The following is a 27,757-nucleotide window of genomic DNA, read 5'->3' as shown; positions in this document are numbered from 1 at the left end:
AGAAACTCCTCCTTCCTCCTGCTCCTTCTCCTCCTCCTTCTTCCTCCTCTTCCCTCTCTCCTTCTCCTTGTATTTTGCTTCTTCTTTTGGATATGCTTTTAGGAATTAGTTTGTTAACTGATACTGTGATCTCACATGTGTTAATCCTAAAACATACCATTGACTAATTAAACCAGGAGATATTGTTTTGATAAACTTGTTCTATGCAAGAAATAAGAAAGTTAAAATGTTTCTGGTGAATTTCTTAATATTGGGGGAAATAAACAAGAAAATGTTACATGTAAGTAGAAGAAACTTAATAATTTTATTCCATTAAGTCTCATCACATTTGACACTATTATTGATAGAAATAGTTCACACTTTGAACTGTTCACTAACTGATTCATGAACATCCTCAAGTATATATTCATTCAAATAAAAAAACTAGAGTAACAGTCTATTAGAGTAACAGACTACATACATTACTGGAAATAAAAGGGTATGGAAATAAGCAGCTGAATCCTGTCACTCAGGTCTCCTTCATTACTCATATTTCAATAAGGTGAGATAACCTTAAATGCCAAAGCAGCACATTTTTATATGGTAAGTAACAGCTTCCTTGTGTGGAAGATTTGAGATTATTCAAATTATGCAACAATCTGTCAAATTCTGGAGAAAAACTAGTCATCTTCCCTAACTATCCAATTTATTTCTTGCATTAAGTATGCCAATTCTTGCAGAGGTAGAATTCTAGTAATCTCTAATTATTATCTGAAGACAATTCACTTTTTACATGATGATCATGCTTCAGTCCTAATTTTTTTAAATTTAGAATCAGTCGAGACAGGGTTTCTCTGTGTAGCTTTGGAACCTATCCTGGCACTCACTCTGTAGACCAGATTAGCCTTGAATTCAAAGACATCTGCCTGCCTCTGCCTCCCAAGTGCTGGGATTGAAGGACTGTACTACCAATGCCTAGCAAATCTATCTTATTTTACATATTAATCCCATTTCCCTCTACCTCCTTTCCTTCCATGCCCCTCACCAACACCCCATCCCACCCTCCCATCTACTCCCAAGGGAGAGTGAGGCCTTCCATGAGGGATCATCATAGTCTGTCACATCATTTGCGAGAGGGTCTAGGCCCTCCTCCATGAAAGAGAACTACAGACCAACCTCCCTCATGAACATTGATGCAAAAATACTCAATAATATATTGGCAAATCAAATCCAAGAATACATTAGAAAAATAATCCACCATGATCAAGTAGGTTTCATCCCAGAGATAGAGGGATGGTTCACATATGAAAATTCACCAATGTAATCTACTATTGAGTGAAGCCTTTTCCTTGCCAGCTACTTTGGTTTTTCCCCACAAGTCACCTGGGCTCTGCCACATTGTAGTCCTCAAATAACACAGAAGACACTGTATTAATTATGAAGCTGTTGGCCCAGCTTGTTTCTTACTTGCTATCTCTGACTCAAGTATTTACTCCATAATTGTTAATCTAAGTATTTCTCTTACCAGAGAAAAAGGTCTGGACTTCTTACCCTTATGGCAGCTGCTCCATGTGTTTCTCCTTCCCAGAAAACTACTTGACTCCTAGTCCCACCTATCTTGCTTCCCTATTGGTCAACAGTGCTTTATTGACATATACACAGGACTTTTCCTCAATCTACCACATAAACAAACTGAAAAAGGAAAACCACATGATCATTTCACTAGATGCCGAAAAAGCCTTTGACAAAATCCAACACCCCTTCATGTTAAAGATCCTGGAGATATCAGGGATAACAGGATCATACCTAAACATAATAAAGGCAATATATAGAAATCCAACAGCCAGCATCAAACTAATGGAGAGAAATTCAGTGTGATTCATCTGAAATCAGGAATAAGACAAAGCTGTCCACTTTCTCCATACCTCTTCAATATTGTACTTGAAGTTGTTGCTAGAGCAATAAGACAGCAAAAGGAGATCAAGGGGATACAAATTGGAAAGGAAGAAGTCAAACTTTCACTATTTGCAGATGATAAGATAGCTTTTATATAAGTGAACTGAAGAATTCTACCAGGGAACTCCTACAACTGATAAATACCTTAAACAAAGTGTCATGATACAAGATTAACTCAGATAAATCAGTACCCCTCTCATATACAGATGATAAATGTGCTGAGAAAATCAGAGACAGATCACCCTTTACAATAGACATAAACAACATAAAATACCTTGGGGTAAATCTAACCAAACATGTGAAAGGTCTGTATGACAATAATGTTGAGTCCTTACAGAAAGAAATCAAAGATGATACCAGAAAATGGAAAGATCTCCCATGCTCTAGGATAGGTAGAATCAACATAGTAAAAATGACAGTATTATCAAAAGCAATCTAAAGATTCAATGTAATCCCCATCAAAATACCAGCATAAATCTTCATAAACCTTGAAAGAACAATACTCAACTTTGTATGGAATAAGAAAAAACAGACAGGTAAACCAGTGTACTTTAATTGAAAACTGTGATTATTAATCCACACACCTATGAACACCTGATTTTTTTATCAAAATGAAAATGCTGTTATATAGAGTTCTATCTTACCGTAAGTTTTTTATCTTTTATTTTTTGAGGTTATACTATGATTACATTATTTTTCTCTTTATTTGCTTCTTCCAAGCCTTCCCTTATATAATTCGTTGTCTTCTTTCAAATTTGTGGCCCCTACTTTTCTTTAAATGGTGAAAACATACATATATACATACATACCTACATGCATACATACACACATACCTACAAGTAACATCGACATGAGCTGCTTTGTTGAGGCATCATCTCAAATCCACTTTTTGAACACCTCATTGGGACATGCACATTTTTTTTGTATTTTACTATACTCATTGGGGTCATAGGCTTTCTTTGAAAATTGCAACTTTTAAATCAATCTGTGAACTTTTTTAAAACCATGGATTTTTTTTCCTAACCAAATAGAGCCAAGCAAAGCTCCACCAAAGTATAAATATAAATTAACTATTACTAAAGCCAAAATTGGGTAATTTATTTCAATACTAGTTCTGGATGAAATCAAGTTGTACTTTGTTATAGTAACATAAAAATTATTATATATGTCCTTAACATTTTAGATTCCCCCAAAAGAACATTCTGAATGGCAGGTAATAGCTTTTACATTTTGCCCAGAATTGTAAACTCACACTGTATGACATATACAAGAATTATTAAACATCCTATTTCAAATCCATATAGCCGTCCATACAAAAATAAGGTCTGCTCATGATCAAGTATCAGTTATGAAGTATGTTCAGTTCAGGGAAATTAAATACTGCGCATTACTTTCAATATAATATTGCCTTAAAATGTGTAAATGGTCTGGTGTTCTCATCTCAGCCTTGTTAAACAAAAACAAGAGGATTTTATATAAATGATGTAAATAAATATTTTGGTATCATTTTTGAATAATGTTATTTACTAGCTTAAGAGAATACTTTTACAGTTGAAAGATAGATCTGAGCTGTTTTGAATGTGTGCCTCATTATAGTCACATTTCAGTGTTCAGTTCCCTATTTTTAATGGAGTGCCTGAGAATAATTTTGGAAGACTATGGTTTTTACCATTTGGAATGGTTCCCTTGAGTGTTTGTTTTGGTGTAAGTAGAGTAGTAGTTCTTCAATATGGGATTTCTATAGATTCTGAGGTGAGCAAAAAAGTCTTGTATACTTAAAATACAAGTGTACTTTTAAGTTCAACTCCTAAAAATTGTTTTATTGGTAGGGCAAATAGCATGCATGAAGCATCGGGATAAATAACCAAACCAAATATAAAGCATGAATTAATAAATAAACAAAAGCAGACGAAATCCAAATGAAAGTGAATAAACTATATATTTGTATTGTTATATGGATTTTGATTTAGTGCATTCCATAACTATTCCAGGATATAAATGGATATTTTCTGTAGAGTAAACTGTTTATTCTACAAATTAAGGAAATACCATAACTGCAGCTAATGACATTTAATATCACACAGCTTCTGTGGCAGACAAGCTCCCATTATTGACTAAAGGCACAAAATTCACTAATGTATAAAACAAAAGTTTTTAGTTGGTGATATTCAATATGATTTTTAAATTTACGTTTAGGTGGTGATATTATTCTTTGACACCATAGGAGGAAAAAAGTACAATCTGAGTCCTTGTTGTTATTCACATTTATTTCTGAACATTTGTTTATATTGGGTTTAAGAATGGGCATGAGTATTAGAAAAATGATAATATTTTGGGCAGAGAATACTTTGATTTAATCCATAAATTAAAACTCAAATATGATTTGCATTTTGTTCATCCATTGCAAATAATGATTAGACAACCAAGATTAATTGAATTTAAAATGAGAAAATATAATTTTAATTTTCATTATAGACAATACTTAAATTAATTTTATGGTTGTAAATAATAGTTTTTAAAAGATGTTATATGTTTATTTTAACTATATAAATATTAATTTATTTCAATACAAGAAGATTTAAAAATGAAAAGAGAGGAATATCTTGATGGTGATGAAAATGGTGAATCAACTGTAAGTAATGTTGAATTTTAACTTCTTTTTTAATGTCCTTTGCAAAGAATGTTCCACAGTCTAAATGACATATTCTTTATAGGTGCATTTATAATAAATAGGCTAAAGCTTAAATTTTTTCACTTTATAATTTTTTAATTTTAGAAAGTCTTGTTTTACATATGTATCCTCTGAATCCCTTGCCCTTCCATCTTCCCATGCTCCCCACTGATCCCCCAATACACTCCCTACCCACTCCACAAGGAATGTGAGGTCTTCCACAGGGGATCATCAAAGTCTGTCATATCATTTAGGGGAGTGCCTAGGCCCTCTTTCATATATCTGGGATACAATTGTATCCCTCCATAGGGAATGGACTCCACTGTTAGAGTTCTGATAGACTTCCCAGGCCTCTTAACTGGCACCCACATTTCAGAGGGCTTGGTATGGTCAAATGCTGACTCCCCAGCTTTACGACTGGGGTCTTTATGCTCTCACTAGGTCAGAAGAACTGTTTATTTTAAAATATTTGACAAGCTAGTGTTTTTGAATATTGTCAAAATCTATTTTATCCCATACATAGTTTCTTTGAAAAGTTTTATTAATTAAAAATTATTATTATGTATACCTTTATTCTGATATTCTACTTCTATGTGAAATGTAAAGAAACTATGATGTCATTAACAAACACTGGAAACACCGACAGTTTACTTATTTCCCCATTGTCATACCCCAAACAATAGTCTTAAAACTCACATTTTCTATAAAATTCTTTAAGCTTTATTTGAGAAAAATTATTTATTGTATTAAAGGAACAGAATGAAGGATTGCCTGAATCATAGATTAAATATAAAGTTACTTGACACTAAGGAGAACCCTCCACAACCTAGCCCTCCACTGGTCTCATTAGAACTACATTAACCCATCGTAATGTCCATGAATCATCAAGAACTCACTCACACATTCAGTTTTCTCTGATTTATCAACAAATTTTCATTGAATAATGATCTCTTCATTGCACATATGAATAAGTTGCAGGATGACATTCAGTTAGCTGCTTTTAAAGAAGAGTGTCCTTATTATTGATACTTTGTTAGCATATGACTAATCTTTTTCTCTGAAATGATAAACATTCTAGGGCTCCGAGGGTATCTGTAATTAAGCCTTCAGGTATTGTCTATTGATTTCTACTACAGAAATGGAGAATTTATCTCTTCTTTTATCCCCCATGTTACCAGCTCTCTTTTTAGCTGTATGAATAATCATTTTTGATCAATATAAAAAGACTATTTTATGTGTTGATATATTATGATTACAAAAACCATAAAGGCAACATCACATAAAAGTTTAAATATGACCCATAAACTTTCCTTGGTTTAAGGTGTTCTGTAGAATGATGGCATTTCTCCACATATTTCTTAGATAATAATATTCAATGAATCAAATTCGGCAAAAAGTTGGAGTAAACACTGAAAGCAAATGTTATCACTTATGTTCCAGAATCTGTTGGCCAGAGGACTTCTACGTGAACAGTGAATTTGGTTTTATTTGTTATCATGAGGCCTTTCATGTGTATTTCCCAGACTGTTTAGCTGGAAAATGCATTTTACTGCTGTGAGTTAATTGCATCTGTGAAGCCTATTCACAAAGAGATGTGAGCATAGGACATGTGCAATTAATTCTATGTAACCAACAGTAAAAAAGAAATCTGGTACCTATGCACCTAGCCATGTAAAAACCCATTACTTGATTAAACTGTATCTAGCTGAAGGAAATTAGTCAATATCATGAAAGCACTATCCAAAGAATTTGGTTTGTATGAGACTATATCAAGTCTTCTGTAATGCATGCATGCGGCATAGATGTTTGAGGAAATTTGAGTATGTATTTTGTAGAAATTCTCAGATTCTGCTCATATGGAGTGATTTGTGCTTGATGTCTGCCAATGACATTTTCATCTCTTTGACACTGGGTAGTTTTTCATAAATATTTATCTTAAAAATAAAGACTGAAGTAACAACTGCTTTTCTATTCTTTCCTTGACTTTGACTATTTTCTTCACTTATTGGAAAGCTATCAAGTGATAAGCAGGGAGGTCCAAAAGATGAGCTGCTGTGCTGAATTTTAACAAATTAACTGAGTAATCTGAAAACAGGTTTTCACACAAAACTGACCCTACAGCATTATCAAATATTGCAGAAGTTTTCATTAATGGAGAGAAAACATGCAACTCTGTAATTGGGTAAACTCTGGATGTCAAAAATATGAGAAAGGAGTCACCACTGGCAAACATGCCATGGAATCATGAGTAAAGAGGAGGGAAACCTTGTCTGTCACACATCTTAGTCTTTATAATCCAATGTGGACAAGTCAGCAAAAATTCAGACAACCAAGTCCCAGCACAGTTTTATTCTTATGCTTTTTTCATTTTTCTTTTTTTCCTTTATTCTTCTCCCATATATTTCACCTTCTCCCTCCTCTACTCCAAGTTCCACCTCCACCTTTCTTCTCAACCCATATCTGGCATTCGTTTTCCTTCAGAAACAGCAGGCCAAACAAGGAATAACAAGTTGCCATAAGACTTGGCACAAACACTCATATCCAGGCTGGAGGAGGCAACTAAGTAATAGGAAACCTATCTCCACAGTGGGAAAAGGAGTCAGATATAGCCTTCTCTCTTAGTTAAGAGTCCCACAAGAACACCAAGCTACACAACCATACCATATATGTAGAAGACATAGGTCAAACTGAACAGCCTCTTTGATTGCCACTTCAAGGTCTGTGAACCCCTATAAATCTTGCTTAGTTAATTCTGTGGTCATTTTCTTGTGGTGTTCTTGACCACTGTGGTTCCTCCAATTCTTCCCCTTCCACAGAATTTCCCTAGTGCCACCTAATGTATGGCTGTGAGTCTTTTCTTGTGCACCTATTTATATTATGTAATGAGAGGAAAATGTGAAAGCAAAGGTTTGGATAATGCAGACACATAAAAATATCTTGTTTCCTTTCCTATTATGACTTGTATCTATTTTTCTATTATAATTTGTGGAGCAAGACTTGCATAACATAATTTCTATTCTATTATGTAAACCAAACTAACACAAGTTATTCTTATTTTTATTATTTCATTAAGATTTGTTCTTAGCTACTCTTTTGTGGAAAACGAGTTGCATTTTAGCTAATATGAAACATTGCTTTATTCTGTTTATATTCTAATGATATTCTATTGAGGCTGTTAGGCATGCATCTGTAAAGTATGGAAAATTAGTACAATTGGAAAAGAGCTCATAATACGCAGATTAGCAGACACCACAGATCACATGCACCGCAGAAGTGGCACAGACTACAAATTACCTAAATGGTATGAATTTGGTATTGTGGCATGTATCACTTTCCAACATTTCAGTAGTTACAAGTTAATACTGAATGAAAATATCTAAATCTGTATGTAAAATGAATGCTATTTCTGGCTTTACTCCCTTTAAAGTTTTAAATTTCCCTTTACACAAAATTCGATCAACTGTGCATATTGGTCACATCCCTCATACCCAGTGTCCTCATTCTTTCTCTCAGATCTTTTCAGCTCCCCCTTTCTCCCAAAGACAAAGTCATTTTTTGCTTTCATGTCCTATATGCAAATGTAATTTGGAGTCAGGATGAAGAAGGAGGAGCTAGAGTGGTTCAGGTGCCGTACTCACACGTGAAGTCAGAAAACAATGTCAAGTAGAAATTTTAAAAAGAATCAAATAATTAACTAGAAAGAAATTGTGATTTCCTAATTAAAATGTACATTTACATCCTCTGCTAAAGAATCAAGGAATAAAAAAAGAGAAAATTCATGACCTGTATTGTTCTGAGACTGGATTAATTTCCTATAATTGCATTACTTTTTCTGTAGATAATATATTTTTCTTCTTTTTTTACTGCATTTTTGTTACTGTAAGGATTGTAAATACTTTATTCTGTAATAAGCTCAATGAAGTTAATATGGTTAAATCTGTTTTTAAAGATTCTCTCATTAATATGAAATTTGGAAAAATGTTAATCTATGTATTCTGAAGTTAAATCCTAATAATCATATCACCTAATATTCTGGTTGTTAGTACATGCCCTCTTACATTACACAATGTGTTTATATTGTCTGTTTCAATGAGGATCAATATACATTTCATCTAGGAAGCATATGTGTGATAATGAATTCCTATTTTAAAAATATTTTAGAAATATACTTATTTTCATATCAACAATACTTGCATTTACTTTTTTTTGAAAAGGACTACCCTTTTATGTTTGATTGTATGTGTGACTGTGTCTCTGCCTGTGTGCATATACATTTCTTTGCAGATACCTAGAGAGGCTGGAGGATTCACCACAAACTGATGATGGAGTTATAGTTGGTTATAAGCCACCTGAAGTGGATGCTGGGAACCAAACATGGGCTTCTGCATGAATAGGATACCTTCTTAACAACTGACCTTTCTCTCTAGCCCTACAATACCTTCTTTTAAAATAAGAAAGTGGCTTACATATTTAAGTGTGATGTAAAACTGATGGATCTATGTTAATATTTTTATCAGGATACCTCTACACATATTCAACCAAGATATATTTCTCAGTTATCATTAACATTAACTCCAACACCCACAAATATTCTAAATGGAGAGAAAGGTAAGAATTTTATCATCAATATGCCATTTAAGGAATTATCAAAATCAGAGCCAACAAGTATTTTACTAGGCAAAAGGTGTCTATAAAAATAAGTATGCAATAGGAAATAAGCATTAGATTTTAATAAGTTATAAGCATCATTTTAAGTTGGCCATGTCAAGAGCTGAATTATAGGGCTGATGTTGGTACTTAAAGAGTACATCTGTTTTTATAAAGGACCTGAGTTTGGTTTTTTAGCACATAAGTCAGGATAGTAATCACCCATGTCTCAGCTCCAGGAGGATCCAACCCCTTTGATTCTATAAGCACAGTGTTCAGGAACAAACACACCCTCAGAAAGACAGGCACATATATACACAACTTAAAGTAACTTAATTTTTAAAAAAACATTGAATATAAGTATATTTTAATATTCTTTTTCTGAAGAATTTCAGGCAATAAGAACTTGAAAAGCAGATAGGAAGTGAATGTTAAAAGGTCAGATAGAGTTGGTATAGATGGAGGGATTTGGGCAATGCATATGGCGAAGGGTATGAAAGGAACATCTTTAGGAAATGAAGTGTTAGGTGGGGGAATACAGCATGAACTAGTTAAGGTATGGAAACATAACTGAGAGGAAAAAGAAAGGGTGCTGCTCTTTGTGTCTATCTCTTTTGGGAAGGTGTAAAAGACTGAAAAACTGGGTCATAATGGAACTTCTTTTTTTATCTTGTTTTTTTCCCTCCCCTTCTGTCCTGTTCTTCTTTTCCTCCTTCTTTCTCTCCTCTCTTCCTTCCTTTTACTCCCCTCCCCACTTTCTAATTCTTTTTAGACAAGGTTTTGATATATAGCCCAGGTTGACCTGTAATTCACCAAGCAGTCTAGCCTGGCCTATAACTCATTGTAGTCCTCCTGTAAGCCTAGACATGGAACTTCTTTTTTATTTAAATTTTTTCATTTACATACCAGACCCAGTGTCCCCTTCGTCCCCATTTCCTGTATCCCACGCTCTTCCTACTTCCCACCCCTCATCTACTCCTCATAGGGAGTAAGGCCTTCCTTGGGGAATCAACAAAGTCTGCCATAACAAGTTGAGGCAGGACCAAGCCCCTCTGTATCAAGACTGAGCCAATTATCCCACGACAGGGAATGGGTTCCAAAAATCCAGTTCATGCACCTGTGGATAGGTCCTGGTGCTACTGCCAGCTCCTCCCCCAGCAAACGAAGCCACATAACTGTCACCCATATTCCGAGGGTCAAGTTCAGTCCCATGCAGGTTCCCCAGCTGTCTGTCCATAGTCTGCTAGCTTTCACTATCTCAGCTCAGCTGTCTCCGTGGTTCTCCCCATCAAGGTCTTGACTCCCCTTGTTTAGATGATTCCTCCTCCCTCTCTTCAACTGAACTCCAGGATTTCAGCCCAGTGCTTGGCTGTGGGTCACTGCTTCCATCAGTTACTGGATGTAGATTCTACGATGATAATTGGGGTAGTCACTAATCTGACTAAGATGAAGGCTCAATGTAACTTCTTTTAATGTTATAGCAGATAATCATAAACACCTGTGTCACCCATAATATATATGGAATGCCAAATCTTGTTTTTTTTTGTTGTTGTTTGTTTATTTGTTTGTCTGTGTTTTCCTTCTCTGGTTCTGTGATATGGTCCAAAATATCAATGACAGGCAGAAGCAGTAAATGACTAGGAAATGGGTAGCATGATTCATCTACATGGTGATCGTTGCCTCAGGCTTCCTAGGCTATATGCAAAGAACCCTATGATTTTGACACCACAATGTCAAATTCTGTATAATGGAATGTGGGGGAGACTGTAAGTGAACTAAGGATTCTCAAATATTCATGAAGAGTCTATTGCAGACCAGTGTCAAATTTTAATCTCCAGTTAAATAGCTCTGGATCTCTACATATATAAGACATGTTCAGGTGATGCAGATTTGTTTGGTGGTTTAAGCAAATTAAATGCTACTTAGCATTCACTTGTAGAATATCAGAAATATGCTTCCATTAGATGTGACCCTCACAAAGGAAGGAAAGAACAATTTCTAATTTTTAATACCTGTCAAAAATAAAGCTGTTGTGATCTCATTTCAGCTATAAATGAACTTTATTTTGTATTTAAGTTTCCTTTATTCTGAAGATTCTTTACTACAAATTGACATGTAATCTAGAAAGTTTTAAGCATGTTTGTATACAAAGTAATATTTTATACTTTACTACTCTATGTGTGGATATCTTCACCGATCAGTTCTGGGTATAATTTTTTGTGAAGATGTGACATGCCTTTCACTGTATTTTGTCAATGATTCATGACGTTACAGTACAATATGGAAACTTTTAGAGTATATTGGTGTATTGGTGTGAATGTCTCTAAGTATTTGATTAAAGACATGTGATATAGCATTCTGCTTCAGCTTGGACAGTTGTAATACCACTATGGGAAATTGATTTCAACATGCACTTGATAGTGGTATGTATAAATTTTGTATTGAGTTTAGTTATTTTTTATTTGGATTATGATCATACTTTGCAATTTTTCAAATAGTTAAATATTAAGGCCTTTTTGTTTTGCCAACCTGCATCTTATAATTTTGATCTAGAGAGACTAATCACAACATGCAAAGAGAAAATCCATCAAGATGCCAAATATCCTTACCCATTCCCCAAATCAGTTGTAATGATTTTCCTTTCCAGATTTGTATGAAATTCAAATTTTTTAAAATGTATTAATGCATAATGATTGTATCATTTTAGGTTTTCAAAAGAAATTTCCTGAATGGAAGGTAATAATTCCTATTATTTCCTAGATTATTAGATTCATAGGCTATAGCATGTAGAAGACTCACTAAATATATATTTGAAAGCCCATTCAGCTTCCTGTGGAAATGAAACATTCTGATCCATTAGAAACTTCAGCAGTTATGCATAGACAAGTCTTCCCAGAAGGTAAATTCTACAAACTCTGCTATACTACATTGTAGTCTCCAATTTCAAACATGAAATTCTCAGTCTTCTAATCTGCAAACCTCTGCTTCTAACTGTTTACTCAAAAGATCTCAAGGGAATTATCAAAATATTATTCTAACATCATCATTTCAAAATGTTATTGAATTGTAAGTCAGGTATCCAATAGTTCCTGGAACATTTGTCACCAATACTAAATCCATATTCCTGTGCTTGTTCAGTTGATAGTTTTCTACTCAAAAGTGTTATAAGTTGTACTTTTTGTCATTTTGTCTGTGAATTTACTGGAGTGGATTTGGCAGTGTCCACAGGCACTTTCACACACAACTCATATAACGACCAGGGAACGCAACTCTTCTTTAAAATAAGAAAATAAAAATTTACTTTCTAAAACAAGTAATTTCTAAACTTCTTTCTCTATGATTATAAAGATTATGACTTTTGCAGTGTCATGTCAGGTTTGTTTTAGTTAAAACCTAAGTATTGATTTCTTCTTACAGATGAAGACTTCAAGTTGGAAACAGAGAGCAAGGACTATAGCGAGTGCAGTGAAAATACTCAATCATCTGTATGTAATTTTTTTCAGCCATTAGCTTAGCATTTTATTTTTTAAACAGTGTCCTGTTGACTGAATGAAATCATCTGGATATGCTTTCTGAACAAGAAGTCCAAAGTTTAAACTTAGTTTTTGAAGTTTCTTATTTTTGAGACTATAATGTAATTTCACCATCTCGCCATCTCCTTTCCTTTCTTCAAACCTTTCCAGGTTCTCCCTGCTCTCTTTCTAAAGTATGGTGTCTATTTTCATCAATTTTTGATACTTAGAATCCTTAAATTTTCTTAAATATACAGTTGCTTATGACTGAGATTTCTCTGTACAATTTTCTGGCCATTTATTTTTCTTATCATTCATCATTTTCTGCTTGCTTTATACTTCTTCTTTTATAAAAAGGCAGAAAAAATTGTTGTGACTAAAATCTTAAAAACATAAGCAACATTGCACTAATATCTTCAATGTTATGATGCAAAGAATAATTTGAATACTTATCTTTTATTTCAGTAACCAGTTAATGTCATTAATGTGCTATGCAGTGACATTAGTTAATATAAGGGTATATTAGGCCTTGTCCTAATGCAGACACATGGTGTAGTTATTCTCTACTCTTAAAGTTTGTTTTGCAAAACTGTCAGGCTGAACATACTGTGGAAATGTGGTATTTGTTCTCTAGTATCCACAAGGACATTTTAGTTCTCTGGTATTGAATAGCTTTTCACCAATCATTTCCACCAAGCTGAGACAAACATCATAGTCAAATTGTCTTATTTCCTTTTCCATGACTAGTTTTGTGTTGCTGAGTATCTAGAAAGTAGTTAGAAGTAAATTGTAGCAATGAGCTATATTTAATAAAAATAACAAAGTAATCAAATATGTGTTTCAAGTGTGGCGCATCAATAATAGTAAAACTGTGACAACACTGAACATTGAGGGCATTTCTTTAATAATGGTGGAGATAAATAGGAATGAGTAATACTTGGAAACCCAAATAGTGGTATTGTGGGTAAAGTGGGGATGTCATATCCTTTTATCATCTATGTCTTTCTAATCATAGATGGGTGAGGAGACAGGAATTCACACGAACAAGCCCTAAATTTTTATTGTTATCATAAACTATAGAGAAAAATATATGAATAAATGCACAGCACAATTTAGACAGTATGCGTGATTTTCTAATCCCCTTCTTTTTACGACGGATTACCTCATTTTCCCACTTCTGTTTCCTTCCTCCTGCCTTGCCCAAAATCCCTCCTTCAAACTCCTCCCATATCTTCAACCTGCATCTCAAACTGATAGCCTCATTTAGTTTATTATGGTTACATACATATATGTGTATGTATATATCTTCACAAATTTAGAAGTGTAATCTGCTGAGTGTGTTTGCTGGTGCTATGAATATGGTCTCAGAGCTGACAATTTTGTATTGAATAATCAATAAGGGTTTCATCCCTGTGCATGTCTAATTAGGCTTTTAGTTGCTTATAGTTTTTTCTTGGCAATAGGACTCAGTTAAACTCCATGCTTCATATTAGCATGTCTATTGCTATTGCCAATACAGTCCTGTTTATGTAGTCAATTCTAATAGAGACCACTTACCAGAGGATTTTCTGCTACTCTGGCTCTTAAAAACTTTTTGCACTTTTCTGCGATTTTCCTGAGTTTTAGATGCAGGAACTGAGATGTAGTGAATCCACTTGTGTGGGGCTCCCCATGATCCATTCATCTCTACAAAGTGTTTTTAAAATATTCTTAAAAGTCATTTATTATAGGGGAAAGTGATTATTAATATTAATTAAGCTCACTATGGATTTTGATTTTACCAGAATTCCATTATGTGTCTTCAGTCAAAGTATGTTCCTCATTTCTCAGTTGGAGTAAACTCAAGATCCACAAACCATCTAATTGTAGGAGAGAAAGGTTAGTATTATAGTTAATAAGTAAATAAATCAAGATTTTATTTAAAAAGCCTCAAATATTTTATGTTAGAAATATATATTATTAATATAATCAAAAATACTTCAAGAAAATGAATTTATTGGTTTGTGATAGATGATGTATCTTATAAAATTTTAATATTTTAAATAAGGTGTCAAGATGAGAGGTGAATTTTAAGTGCAATGTAAATTATCCCTTACCCGAGGAGCTTCAAAAAACACAGTTTGGAAGGAAGTTGAGAAATTAAAATGAAAATGATGAGTAGAGTGGTTTGAAGGCAGGATCATGGGTAGGTTCATAGATTGCAATGTATAAAAGTAGCTGGAAAGTAGGAGAAATAGACCATGAGCTAGCAGAATGAAAACATGTCTGAGAGGTGGAAGGAAAGTACAATTTTTCTTGTCCTCATCAGTTCTAGAAAGGCAGAGAAGACTACAAAACTCGGTCTTAGCAGAGCTTCTTTTACATTTAAAGTAGATAGTCATGAACATCTGTGCCGACATGTTTGCCACAATTTAATGACCTGTATAGTGTTGTTTCTTCCTAGGTATTGTCGCAAGTCAAAATTAGAATGGCAGGTAGAAGTTTCAAAATTATGGATATTAACATGTAATTTATCTATGTCTCCTTTTCAGTTTTTCCTAGGATAGATCCAGAATATAAGGTAAAAGTTTGATATTTCATTGTTGATTATTAATTTTGAAAAGCGTGACACATAGAAGACTGATTAAATATTATTTTTAAAGAACAACCAGTCTCCCATTGGAAGTAAAGCTTTTGTTTCATCTGAAGTATCAACAGTAAAGCATGAACACGAATTCCTACCAGGTAAATAGTGTAATACTATTTTTTCTGTTTAGCAACTATTTTAATACAATTTTGCATGCTGTACCAGGTGCATGGTGGCTTGGTAAATTACACATGCCTCTTCTGATTCAACATAGGTTGCTGAACCATGTGAATAGATTTAGTTATGACTGAACTTAACTCCATTTTAAACTCACAAGTATAGGGGAAATTCTCCCAGCATCTTCAAGATTTGTATATGTATATCTTGTATGTTTGTGTGTGTATCTGTGTGCATGTGTCTCTTTGTGTGTGTGTGTGTGTGTGTGTGTGTGTGTGTGTGTGTGTGTGTATGGACTAGGGGCTAGATTTGACACTGGGTATTTCCACAGTTGCGTAGAGGGTCCCACAACTCACTGTGTAAAATTAAAACATAGTCAGAATGCCATAGCTGACACAGGACATTAACTGACCCTCAGAAGGAGAATTAAGACAGACCTTCCAGCCATAATTACTGCTCACAAAGAGGAAGGAATACCTCAACATTACTAGATTTTACTCCAAAGAACACTAAAAACATCACCACTTGTGACTTTTCTTCTCCCCATTTTATGAAATTTTTATATATTTTTTCATATAATATATCCTGCCTACAGTTTTCCCTCCATCTACTCCTTGCAGTTCCTCCCAACCTCCCACCCATCTGCATCCATTTAAGAGAAAAGAGCAAGCTTCTCAGAGTTAACAGCCAAACAGAACAAAATAAAATATAATAAGATAAAACAAAAAACATCACATCAAAGATGAACAAGGCAAATTGACAAAAGAAAAGGAGCCCAAAAAAAGGCACAAGAATCAGAAATCCACTCATTCACACACTTCTCTGATGATAGCTGAATAAGGTGCTGATCTATGAGAATAGCAGTTTTAGGTACAGATTTCCTCTTGTGGAGTAGTTCCTAAGTCAAATCAGATATTGGTTGTTAACTTAAAAAACTGAATCACCAAACTTATTCCACATGCTTGAGACCAGCATAGAAATAGACACAGAATGAAAATCCAAGATAGCATGTCTCTTCCCAAATTCACTATGCCACTAAAGGGGACTGAATAAAAATGGATTGAAAGGACTCCAAAAGAATTAAAAAGAAATATTTTAAAGATGTTTAAAGAACTCATGGAGAATACAAATATTAGAATATAGGAGTCTACTCCAAGATAACCAAAGCAATGAGATGAATAACACAAAGAAGTGAATCCAAGATACAAAAATAGAATTAAATTGCTGAAGAAACCCCAAACACTAAACCATTCTGTGGATAAACTTGCATTCTACACATGTCACTTGTTTTCTTTTCTTTGTATTTTATTTATTTTAGATAGTTATATTTATTCATTTCCTTTACATCCCAACGACAGTTTTCCCTCTTTTCTCCCCTCTTATTCCATTACCTCCCATTTCCACCCCCAGAAAAGCCGTTCCTCTGTTTCTGTTCAGAAAGGGGCAGGACTTCCATATAAATCAACAAAGCATGGCTTATCAAGTTGAGATAGGACTAAACTCCCCCAACTTTATTAAGACTGGGCAAGCCAAACCTAGTATGAGGAATAGGTTCCCATAAGCCAGACAAAGCATTAGGGACAGCCCCTACTCCAAGTGTAGAAGTCCCACAAGTAAACCAAGCTACACAACTGACTCGTCCCATGTAGGCTTTATGGTTGTTGACTCAGACTGTGAGCTCCTTCCTATGAACCCAGGTTAGTTGTTTCTGTAGGATCCCTTGTGATATCCTTGACTCCCTCTGGCTTGTACAATCCTTCCTCCCTCTCTTTAGTAGGATTCTGCAAGCTCAGCCTAATGCTTGACTGTGGGTCTCTGCATCTGTTTCTATCAGTTATTTGATGAAGGCCCTGTACTAACAATTGGGGTAGTCACCAATCTACGAATATAGCAGAATATTGCTAAGCATCATTGCATTGACATTTTTTCCCTAATGGTGTTTGGTTCTATCCTAGGTCTCTGGACTGTCTGACCTTTGGGTCCTAGCACTGGGCAGTGTCAGGGGTGGGCTTATTCTCATGGTCAGAAGCTAGACCAGTCGTTAGTTTGCCACTCACACAATCTCCTTGTTACCCTGATTGCCCCACCTCCACCTGGATCTTTCCCTAGGCAGAACAGATTGTAGGTCAAAGTTTGTGTGCTTTGGTCAATATCCCAGTTCCTCCATTGGAAGTCCCAACTGGTCACAGGAGATGACCAGTTATGGATATACATTCATCTTGCTCCACATCCTCTCCAGCATAAGCTGTTATTTGTGGGCTTTTTTGTTTGTTTGTTTTTATCTTAGACATTCTGACACTCTTAAGAAGGAATCTCATGGTTGTTGATTTGCATTTACCTAATGTCTCAGGATGCTGAACATTTTCTTCAGGTGAATCTCAAGCATTTGAGATTCTTCTGTTGAGAATTCTCTGTTTAGATCTGTACCCCATAATATATCTATCATCTATCTATCTATCTATCTATCTATCTATCTATCTATCTATCATCTACTTCCCTTTTAATTTAAATTAAAAACAATCTTGTTTTACATACCAATCTCACTTTTTAATTGAATTATTTGGTTGTTTTTATGTCTAATTTTTTGAGTTCTTTACGTATTTTGGATATCATCCCTCTGTCAGATGTGGGGTTAGAAAAGATATTTTCCCACTCTGTAGGATGCCATTTCGTCCTATTGACAATATCCGTTGCCTTACAGAAGCTTTTCTGTTTCATGAATTAATATTTATTCATTGTCATTCATAGTGTCTGTGCTATTGGTGTTCTGTTAAGGAACTTTTATAGTGTGCCAATGCATGCAAGACTATTTTTCACTTTTTCTTCTATAAGGCTTATTTGCCTGATTTAATATTGAGGTCTTCGATCCACTTTGATCTGAATTTTGTTCAGGGACATATGCATGGATTTATTAGCATTCTTCTACATGCTGACATTCAGTTATGCCAGCACCATTTATTCAAAATGCTTTCTTTTTTTCTATGGTATACTTTAATTTTATTTGTCAAAAATCAAGTATTCATAGGCATGTGGTTTTAAATCTTGGTCTTGATTGGATTCCATTGATCCACCAGTCTGTTTTTATGCCAGTACCATGATATTTTTAATTACTGTACCTCTGAAGTAGCAATTGATATCAGAGATGATGATACATACTCATGTGCTTTTCCTAGACAGGATTGTTTTAACTATCCTCTTTTTGTTGTTTATCATATGAAGTTGAGCTTTTTCCAGGCCTATATTTCGATGGAATTTTAGTGGGGACTTCGTTGAATCTGTAGATTGTTTTTTGGTAAGATAGCCGCTTTTGCAATGTTAATCCTATCTATCAATGAGCAGGGAAGATCTTCCCATCTTCTGACACCTTCTCTAATTCCTTTCTTTAAAGACTTGAGTATCTTGTCTTATAGGTCTTTCACTTGCTTGGTTAGAGTTATCCAAGATATTTTATTTGTAGATTGTGAAAGATGTTCTTTCCCTGATTTCTTTTTCAACCTGTTTATAATTTGTATATAAGAATGCTACTATTTTTTTAGTTAACCTTTTGTCCTCCCATATAACTGAAGGTGTTTATCATCCATAGGAGTTTCCTAGAAGAGTTTTGGGGGTGACTTATTTATACTATCATAACATCTGCAAAAAATAATAGTTGACTTCCTTTCAAATTTGTATTGTCTTGATCTCCTTTTACTGTCTTATTGTTCTAGCTAGAACCTGAGTACTATATTGAACAGATATGGAGAGAGTGGACAGCCTTGTCTTATCCCTGATTTTAGTGGAATAACTTGGAGTGTCTCTCCATTTAATTTGATGTTGGCTGTTGACTTGCTATATATTGCCTTTATTATGTTTAGGAATGTTCCTTGTATCCCTGTTCTCTCCAAAACCTTTATAATGAAGAGGTTTTGGATTTTGTACAAGGCTCTTTCAGTATCTAATGAGATGATCATGCATTTTTTTTTCAGCTTGTTTATATGGTGGATTACATTGATGGATTTTCATATGTTGAATCATTCCTCCATCTCTGGGATGAAGCCTACTTGATCATGGTGGATAACTTTTGATGTGTTCTTGGGCTTGCTTTACCATTATTTTACTGAATATTTTTGCATTAATTTCATGAGGGATATTGGTCTAAAGTTCTCTTTCTTAGTTGTGTATTTGTGTGGCTTGGATATCAAGGTTATTGAAAGAGTTTGGCAAATACCCTTCTACTTCTATTGTGTGGAATATTTTTAGAAGAATTGATATAATCTGTTCTTTGAATTTCTGGGAGAATTCTACACTGAGGCCATCTGGTCCTGGGCTTTTTTTGGTTGGGAGACTTTTGATGACTTCTTCTATTTCCTTGGGGGTTATAGGTGTATTTAAATTGCTTATCTGTTCTTGGTTTAATTTTGGCAAGTGATATCTATCTAGAAAATTGTCTATTTCCTTTAGATTTTCAAATTGTGTAGAGTACAGGTTTTCAAAGTATGACCTGATGATTCTCTGTATTTCCTCAATGTCCGTTGCTGTGTTCCCCTTTTGTTTCTGATGTTAATTTGCATGTTCACACTGTTGATTGGTAAATTTGGATAAAGGTTTGTCTATCTTGTTGATTTTCTCAAAGAACCAACTCTTTGTTACATTGATTTTTTTGTATTGATTTCCTAGTTTCTGCTTTATTGATTTCAGCACTCATTTGATTATTTTCTGGCGTCTAATATTCTTGGGTGAATTTGCTTCTTTGTGTTTTAGAGCTTTCAGTTGTGCTGTTAATTCTCTAGTGTAACTATTCTCCTACTTATTCATGTGAGCACTTAGTGCTATGAACGTCCCTCGTAGCACTGCTCTCAAAGTGTCCCATAAATTTGAATATGTTGTGACCTCCTCAGTGTCACTGAATTCTAGGAAGTCTTTAATTTCTTTTTTTTTTCTTCTTTGATACAGGAATGGTGCAATTGTACATTTTTCAACTTCCATGAGTTTGTAGTGTTTCTGCAATTTGTGTTTTGTTGAATTCTAATTTTAACGCATGGTGGTCTGATAAGGTGCATGAAGTTATTCCAATCTTTTTGTACCTGTTGAGATTTGATATGTTGCCAAGTGTGTGATGCATTTTTGAGAAGGTTCCATGTGGTGGTGAGAAGGAATATTCTTTTATTATTATTATTATTATTATTATTACTATTATTATTTTCATTTTAAATAGCTTGTTTTACATGTCAATCCCAGTTCCCTCTCCCTCTCCTTCTCCTGCACCCTCCTACTATCCCCCCCAGCCTCCCACCCTATCACCATTTCCTTCCACATAGGAGATATCTAGAGTCTGTCATTTCACTCAGGGCAGGGTCCAGACCCCTAAGAGTCCATGGACAAACGATGTCTTTTTCTATGCCAGGGATAAACACTGATCCACTGCTCAGGGCCCCATAGGTTGCCCAGCCTTCACCACTGACTCTCACATTGGGGGGTCTGGATCAGTCCCATGCTGGCCTCCCAGCTGTCAGTCTGGGGTCCAAGAGCCCTCCCCTGTTCAGATCAGCTGTCTCTGCTGGTTTTGCGAGCCCATTCTTTGCCAAATTTCTCACCGCTCCTCTCTCTCTGTCACTGGGTTCCTTGGGTTCAGTTCAGTGTTTAACTGTGGGTGTTTGCCTCTGCTTCCATCAGTCACTGGATGAAGGCTCCAGGATGGTTATGGACATTAAGTTCATTATCAGGAATGGGCATTTGAGGTGGTCTCTCCACTGTTACTTAACTTGCCAATTGGTGTCATCCCTTTAGATCACTAGAGGTCACACTGTTGCCTGATCTGTCTTCTAACGTATGATTTGCTCTTCCCCCTATTCTAAACCCCCACTCAACATTCCTGTTCCTCCATGACCTACTTTCTATTCCTCTTCTCCCACTCTCTTCTTCCCAGCTCCCACTCCCCCCACCTGCCCCTCGCTGTGTTCCCCATCTGTTCAGAAGATCTTGCCTCATTCCTATTCTCTGGGGTACCATGCATATTTCTTAGGTTCTTTCTTGTTTCCCAAACTTTCTGTCAGGGGAAGTGCAGACTGGCATTCTCCTGATCCATGTCTAAAATCCATATATGAGTGAGCACATACCATGTATGTCTTTTTGTGACTGGGTTACCTCACTCAGGATGATTTCTTCCAGTGCCATCCAGTTACCTGCGAATTTCAAGATTCCATTGTTTTTGATTTGTTTTTTTTTTTTTTGCTGAGTAATATTCCATTGTGTAAATTTACCACATTTTCTCTATCCACTCTTCAGTTGAGGGGCATCTAGGTTGCTTCCAAGTTCTGGCTATTACAGATAATGCTGCCATGAACATAGTGGAGCAGATGCCCTTGTTGTATGAATTTGCCTCTTTTGGATATATGCCTAAGAGTGGAATTGCTGGGTCTTCTGGTAGATTGATTCCCATTTTCCTGAGGAATCTCCATACTGATTTCCAAAGTGTATGAGTTGGCACTTCCACCAGCAGTGGAGGAGTGTTCCCATCTCTCCACATTCTCTCCAGCATAAATTGTCTTCTGTGTTTTTGACTTTAGCCATTCTGACAGGAGTAAGATGGTATCTCAAAAGTTGTTTTGATTTGCATTTCCCTGATGACTAAGGATGTTGAGCACTTTCTTAAGTGTCTCTTGGCCATTTTAGCCTCCTCTATTGAGAATTATCTGTTTAGTTCTGTACCCCACCTTTTAATTGGATCCTTTGGTGTATTAGAGACCTGCTTCTTGAGTTCTTTGTAAATTTTGGAGATCAGCCCTCTGTCAGATGCGGGGTTAGTGAATATGTTTTCCCATTCTGTGGACTGCCTTTTTTTTCTTTATGACTGTGTCCTTTTCCTTACAGAAGCTTTTTAGTTTCAGGAGTACCCATTTGTTAATTGTCGATCTCAGTGTCTGTGCCACTGGTGTTATGTTTAGGAAGTGGTCTCCTGTACCAACTCGTTGAAGAGTATGTCCCACTTTCTCTTCTAAAAGTTTCAGTGTGGCTGGATTCATGTTGAGATGTTTGATCCATTTGGACTAAAGTTTTGTACAAGGTGATCAACATGGATCTATCTGCAGACTTCTGCATACCAGTACCCAGTTATTCCATCACAATTTTTTGAAGATGCTTTCTTTTTCCCATTGTATAGTTTTAGCTTCTTTGTCAAAAATCAAGTATTCATAGGTGTGTGGGTTAAAATCAGGGTTTTCAATTGAGTTCCATTGGTCTACCTGCATATTTTTGTGCCAATGCCAAGCTGTTTTCAGGACTATAGCTCTATAATAGAGCTTGAAGTTAGATATGTTGATGCCTCCTGAAGTTCCTTTATTTTATAGGGTTGTTTTGGCTATCCTGGGACTTTTGTTTTTCCATATAAAGTTTATTATTGTTCTTTCAATGTCTGTGAAGTTTGTGCTGAAATTTTGATAGGGATTGCATTGACTGCTTTTGGCAAGATTGCCATTTTTATTATGTTGATCCTACCAATCCAAGAGCATGGGGGATCTTTCCATTTTCTGGTATCCCCTTTGATTTCTTTCTTTAAAGACTCAAAGTTCTTGATATACAGGTCTTTCACTTCCTTGGTTAACATTATCCCCAGATATTTGATGCTGTTTATCCCTATTGTAGGGGTGATGTTTCTCTGATTTCTTTCTCAGCCACTTCATCATCTGTATATAATAGGGCCACTGATTTTTTTTTGTGTTAACCTGGTATCCTGCCACTTTCTGAAGGTGTTTATCAGCTCTAGGAGGTCCCTTGTGGAGTTTTTCAGGTCACTTATGTAAACTATCGTATCATCTGCAAATAGTGAAATCTTGACTTCTTTTCCTATTTGTATCCCCCTTGATCTCCTTTTGTTGTCTTATTACTGTAGGTAGAACTTCAAGTACAATATTGAAGAGATATGGAGAAAGTGGACAGCCTTGTCCCTGATTTTAGAGGAATTGCGTTGAGTTTCTCTCCATTTACTTTGATGTTAGCTGTCTTTTTTTATTTGGGTGTAATGCCCTATAGATGTCTGTTAATCCCAATTGGGTTGTAACTTCTATTACTTCCTTTGCTTCTTTGTTAAGTTTCTGTCTGGTAGTCCTTTCTAAAGGTGAGAGTGGGGTGTTGAAGTCTCCCACTATAAGTGTGTGGGGCTTTATAAGTGATTTGAGTTATAGTAATGTTTCTTTTATGAATGTGGGTGCCTTTGTATTTTGGGCATAGATGTTCAATATTGAAACTTCATCTTGGTGGAATTATCATCTGATGAGTATGAAGTGCCCTCCTTCATCCCTTTTGATTGATTTTATTTTAAAATCCAATTTGTTAGATATTACCCCTGCTTGTTTCTTGGGTGCATTTGATTGGAAAATCTTTTCCCAACCCTTAACACTGAGGTAATGTCTGTCTTGGAGGCTGAGGGTTTTTTTGTTGTTGTATGCAGCAGAAGGATGGGTTCTGCCTTCAAGTTCATTCTGTTAGCCTGTGTGTCTTTATGGGCAAGTTAAGACCATTAATATTGAGGGATATTAATGAAAATCGATTGCTTATTCTTGTTTGTTTTCAAATAGTTGGTGGTGGAATTATATGTGGATTTCCACCTCTTTTCTTTTGGCTGTTGGTAAGGTGGTACTATTTATTGTCTATATTTTTCTGATTGTAGTTAACTCCCTTGGCTTGGGGTTTTCCTTCTAGAACTTTCTGTAGGGCTGGGTTAGTGGATACATATTGTTTAAATCTGAATTTGTCATGAAATATCTTGTTTTCTCCATCTATATTGATTGAAAGCTTTGCTGTGTATAACAGTCTGTGCTGGCATCAGTGGTCTGTTAGTGTTGATAGAATATCTATCCAGGACCTTCTTGCTTTCAGAGTTTCCGTGGAGAAGTTAGATGTGATTCTGATAGTTTTGCCTTTGTATGTTACCTGGCCTTTTTCCTTTGCTGCTCTTAATATTCTTTCTTTATTCTGTATGTATGGGGTTTTTTACTATTATGTGGTGAGGGGATTTCCTTTGGTCTACTATGTCTGGTGTTTTGTAGGCTTCTTGTATTTTCATTGGCATGTCTTTCTTACGTTGGGAAAGTTTTCTTCTCTGATTTTGTTAAATATGTTTTCTGCCCCTTTGAGGTGAATTTCTTCACCTTTTTCTACACGTATTTTTCTTAAGTTTGGTCTTTTCACGGTAATGCTGCAACGATAAACGACACACTTACTGAAAGTAAAAATAAGTATTTATTGTAGAAATTACTCACAAGAAACAAACAAGTAACCCAGATGAGCCAAGTAGTTTTCCCACTGCCAAACTGGAAGCTTGAAACCCGGAAAAAGAGAGCTAGATTTCTGTTGTTCAGTCTTTTTTTTTTTAATTGAAAAATTATATTTTTAAATTTAAATTCAAATTAGAAACAAGGTTTCGTCACATGTCAAACTCACGTCAATCTCCCTTTCCCTCCTCTCCTCCCACACCCTCCCACCACCCACCCAATAACCCCTCCTTTCCCCAGGGAGGGTGAGTTCTTCCATAGGGGTGTCCACAGTCTGTCATTTCATCCAAGGCAGGGCCTAGACCCTCCCCCAAGAGTCCAGGGTGAGAGTGGATCTCTCACTGTGGGATGGGCACCCAATGTCCATTTATATGCCAGCAATAAATACTGGTCAACTACTAAAGGCCCCATAGATTGCCTAGGCCTCCTCAATGACACCCTGATTCAGGGGATCTTGATCAGCCCAATGCTGAATTTCCAGGTATCAGCCTGGGATTCAAGAGTTAACCCTTGTCAGGTCAGCTGCATCTGGGGGTTAAGCTAGCCCAGTTTTAATCCCTTTGGTCATCAGTCCTGGCTCTCTTGAGTTCAACTTGGTGCTTAGCTGTGGGAGTCTGCCTCTCCTTCCATCAGCAACTGAATGAAGGTTCTGTTTCCCAGACTCTCTGGCCACGGGTTGTAGGCTGGCACTCCCCAGAACAATGTCTAAAATCCATATATGAGAGAATACATGCCATGTTTCTCTTTTTGTGACTGCGTTATCTCACTCAGGATGGTTTCTTCTAGTGCCATCCATTTGCCTGCAAATCTCAGGATTCCATGTTTTTTTTCTGCTGAATATTACTCCATTGTGTAAATGTACCACATTTTCTCTATCCACTCTTCGGGTGAGGGGCATCTAGGCTGCTCCCAAGTTCTGGCCATTACAAATAATTCTGCTATGAACATAGTGGAACAGAAATCCTTGTTGTATGAATGGGCATCTTTTGGATATATGCCTAAGAGTGGAGTTGCTGGGTCTTGTGGTAGGTTTATTCCCATTTTTCTGAGGAATCTCCATACTGATTTCCAAAGTGGCTGAACAAGCTGGCATCCCACCAACAATGGAGGAGTGTTCCCCTTTTACCACATCCTATCTAACATAAATTGTCGTTGGTGTTTTTGATTTTAGCCATTCTGACAGGAGTGAGATGGTATATCAGAGTTCTTTTGATTTGAAATTCTCAGATCCTAAGGATGTTGAGCACTTTCTCAAGCGCTTCTCAGCCATTTTAGACTCCTCTATTGAAAACTCTCTATTTAGTTCTGCAGCCCACTTTTTAATTGGATCCTTTGGTGTTTTGGAGACTTGCTTCTTGAGATCTTTGTAAATTTTGGAGATCAACCCTCTGTCAGATGTGGGGTTAGTGAATATTTTTTCCCATTCTGTGGGCTGCTTTTTGATTTGCTGACCTTGTCTTTTGCCTTACAGAAGCTTGTCAATTTCAGGAGGTCCCATTTGTTAATTGTGGATCTCACTATCTGTGCTACTGGTGTTATGTTCAGTAAGCTGTCTCCTGTACCAATTCATTCAAGGGTACTGCCCACTTTCTCTTCTAAGATGTTCAGTGTGGCTGGATTTATGTTGAGGTCTTTGATCCATTTGGACTTAAGTTTTGTGCATGGTGATAAACATGGATCAATCTACATGCCAGCCTCCAGTTATGCGAGCATTGTTTATTGAAAATGCTTTCTTCATTCCATTGTATATTTTTAGCTCCATTTGTTCATATGTGTGTAGATTAATATCAGGGTTTTCAATTCAATTGCATTGGTCTACCTGTCTATTTTTGTGCCAATACCAAGATGTTTTCAAGACTATAGCTCTATAATAGACCTTGAAGTCAGGGATGGTGTGCCTCTGGACGTTGCCATGTTGAACAGGGTTGTTTTGGCTATTCTGGGTCTTTGGCTTTTCGATACAAAATTGATTATTGTTCTTTCAAGGTCTATGAAGAATTGTTCTGGGATTTTAATGGGGATTGCATTGAATCTGTAGATTGCTTTTGGCAGGATTGCCATTTTTACTATATTGATCCTACCTATCCAAGAGCATGGGAGATCTTTCCATTTTCTGAGGGATCCTTTAATTTCTTTCTTAAAAGATTCAAAGTTATTGCAATACAGGTCTTTCACTTGTTTGGTTAGAGTTACCCCAAGGTATTTTATGTTGTTTGTGGCAATTGTACAGGGTGATGTTTCTCTGATTTCTTTCTCAGACCTTTTATCATCTGTATATAGTAGGACTACTGATTTTCTTGAGTTGATCTTGTAGCCTGCCACTTTGCTGAAGGTGTTAATCAGCTGTAAGAGTTCCCTTGTAGAGTTCTTTGGGTTATTTATGTAAACTCTCATATCATCTGCAAATAGTGAAAGTTTTACCTCTTCCTTCCCAAATTGTATCCACTTGATTCCCTTTTATTGTCATATGGCTGTGGATAGAACTTCAAGTACAATGTTGAAAAGATATGGACAGAGTGGACAGCCTTGTCTTGTTACTGATTTTAGAGGAATTGCATTGAGTTTCTGTCCATTTAGTTTGATGTTGGCTGTTGGTTTGCTGTATATAGCTTTTATTATGTTTAAGTATGTTCCTGTCATCCCAGATATCTCCTATACCTTTATCATGAAGGGGTGTTGGATTTTGTCAAAGGCTTTTTCAGCATCTAGTGAGATGATCATGTGATTTTTGTTTTTTAGCTTGTTTATATGATGGATTACATTGATGGATTTTCTTATGTTGAACCATCCCTGCATCCCTGGGATGAAACCTACTTAATCGTGGTGAATGACAATTTTAATGTGTTCTTGCATCTGATTTGCCAGTATTTTATTGAGTATTTTTGCATCAATGTTCATGAGGGATATTGGTCTGAAGTTCGCTTTCTTAGTTGTATCTTTGTGTGGCTTGGGGATCAAGGTTATTGAGGACTCGTAGAAAGAGTTTGGCAAAGACCCTTCT

The 27,757-nt window shown here is 35.9% G+C and overlaps 1 protein-coding gene across 1 annotated transcript in view; it reads left to right on the top strand.

Moving 5' to 3' along the window:
* Positions 1-27,757, top strand: part of LOC121140287 — a 167,515-nt gene that overhangs the window by 48,998 nt on the left and 90,760 nt on the right. The window contains exons 14-17 of the mRNA XM_040744980.1: positions 12,671-12,738; positions 14,550-14,643; positions 15,297-15,325; positions 15,408-15,489. Coding sequence (XP_040600914.1) covers positions 12,671-12,738; positions 14,550-14,643; positions 15,297-15,325; positions 15,408-15,489 — 273 coding nt within the window. The remainder of the gene's footprint in view (positions 1-12,670; positions 12,739-14,549; positions 14,644-15,296; positions 15,326-15,407; positions 15,490-27,757) is intronic.

The sequence above is a fragment of the Mesocricetus auratus genome, unplaced genomic scaffold, assembly GCF_017639785.1.
Source record: "Mesocricetus auratus isolate SY011 unplaced genomic scaffold, BCM_Maur_2.0 Super-Scaffold_100004, whole genome shotgun sequence".
Taxonomy (NCBI): domain Eukaryota; kingdom Metazoa; phylum Chordata; class Mammalia; order Rodentia; family Cricetidae; genus Mesocricetus; species Mesocricetus auratus.
This window is presented reverse-complemented; position numbering and strand designations above follow the sequence as displayed.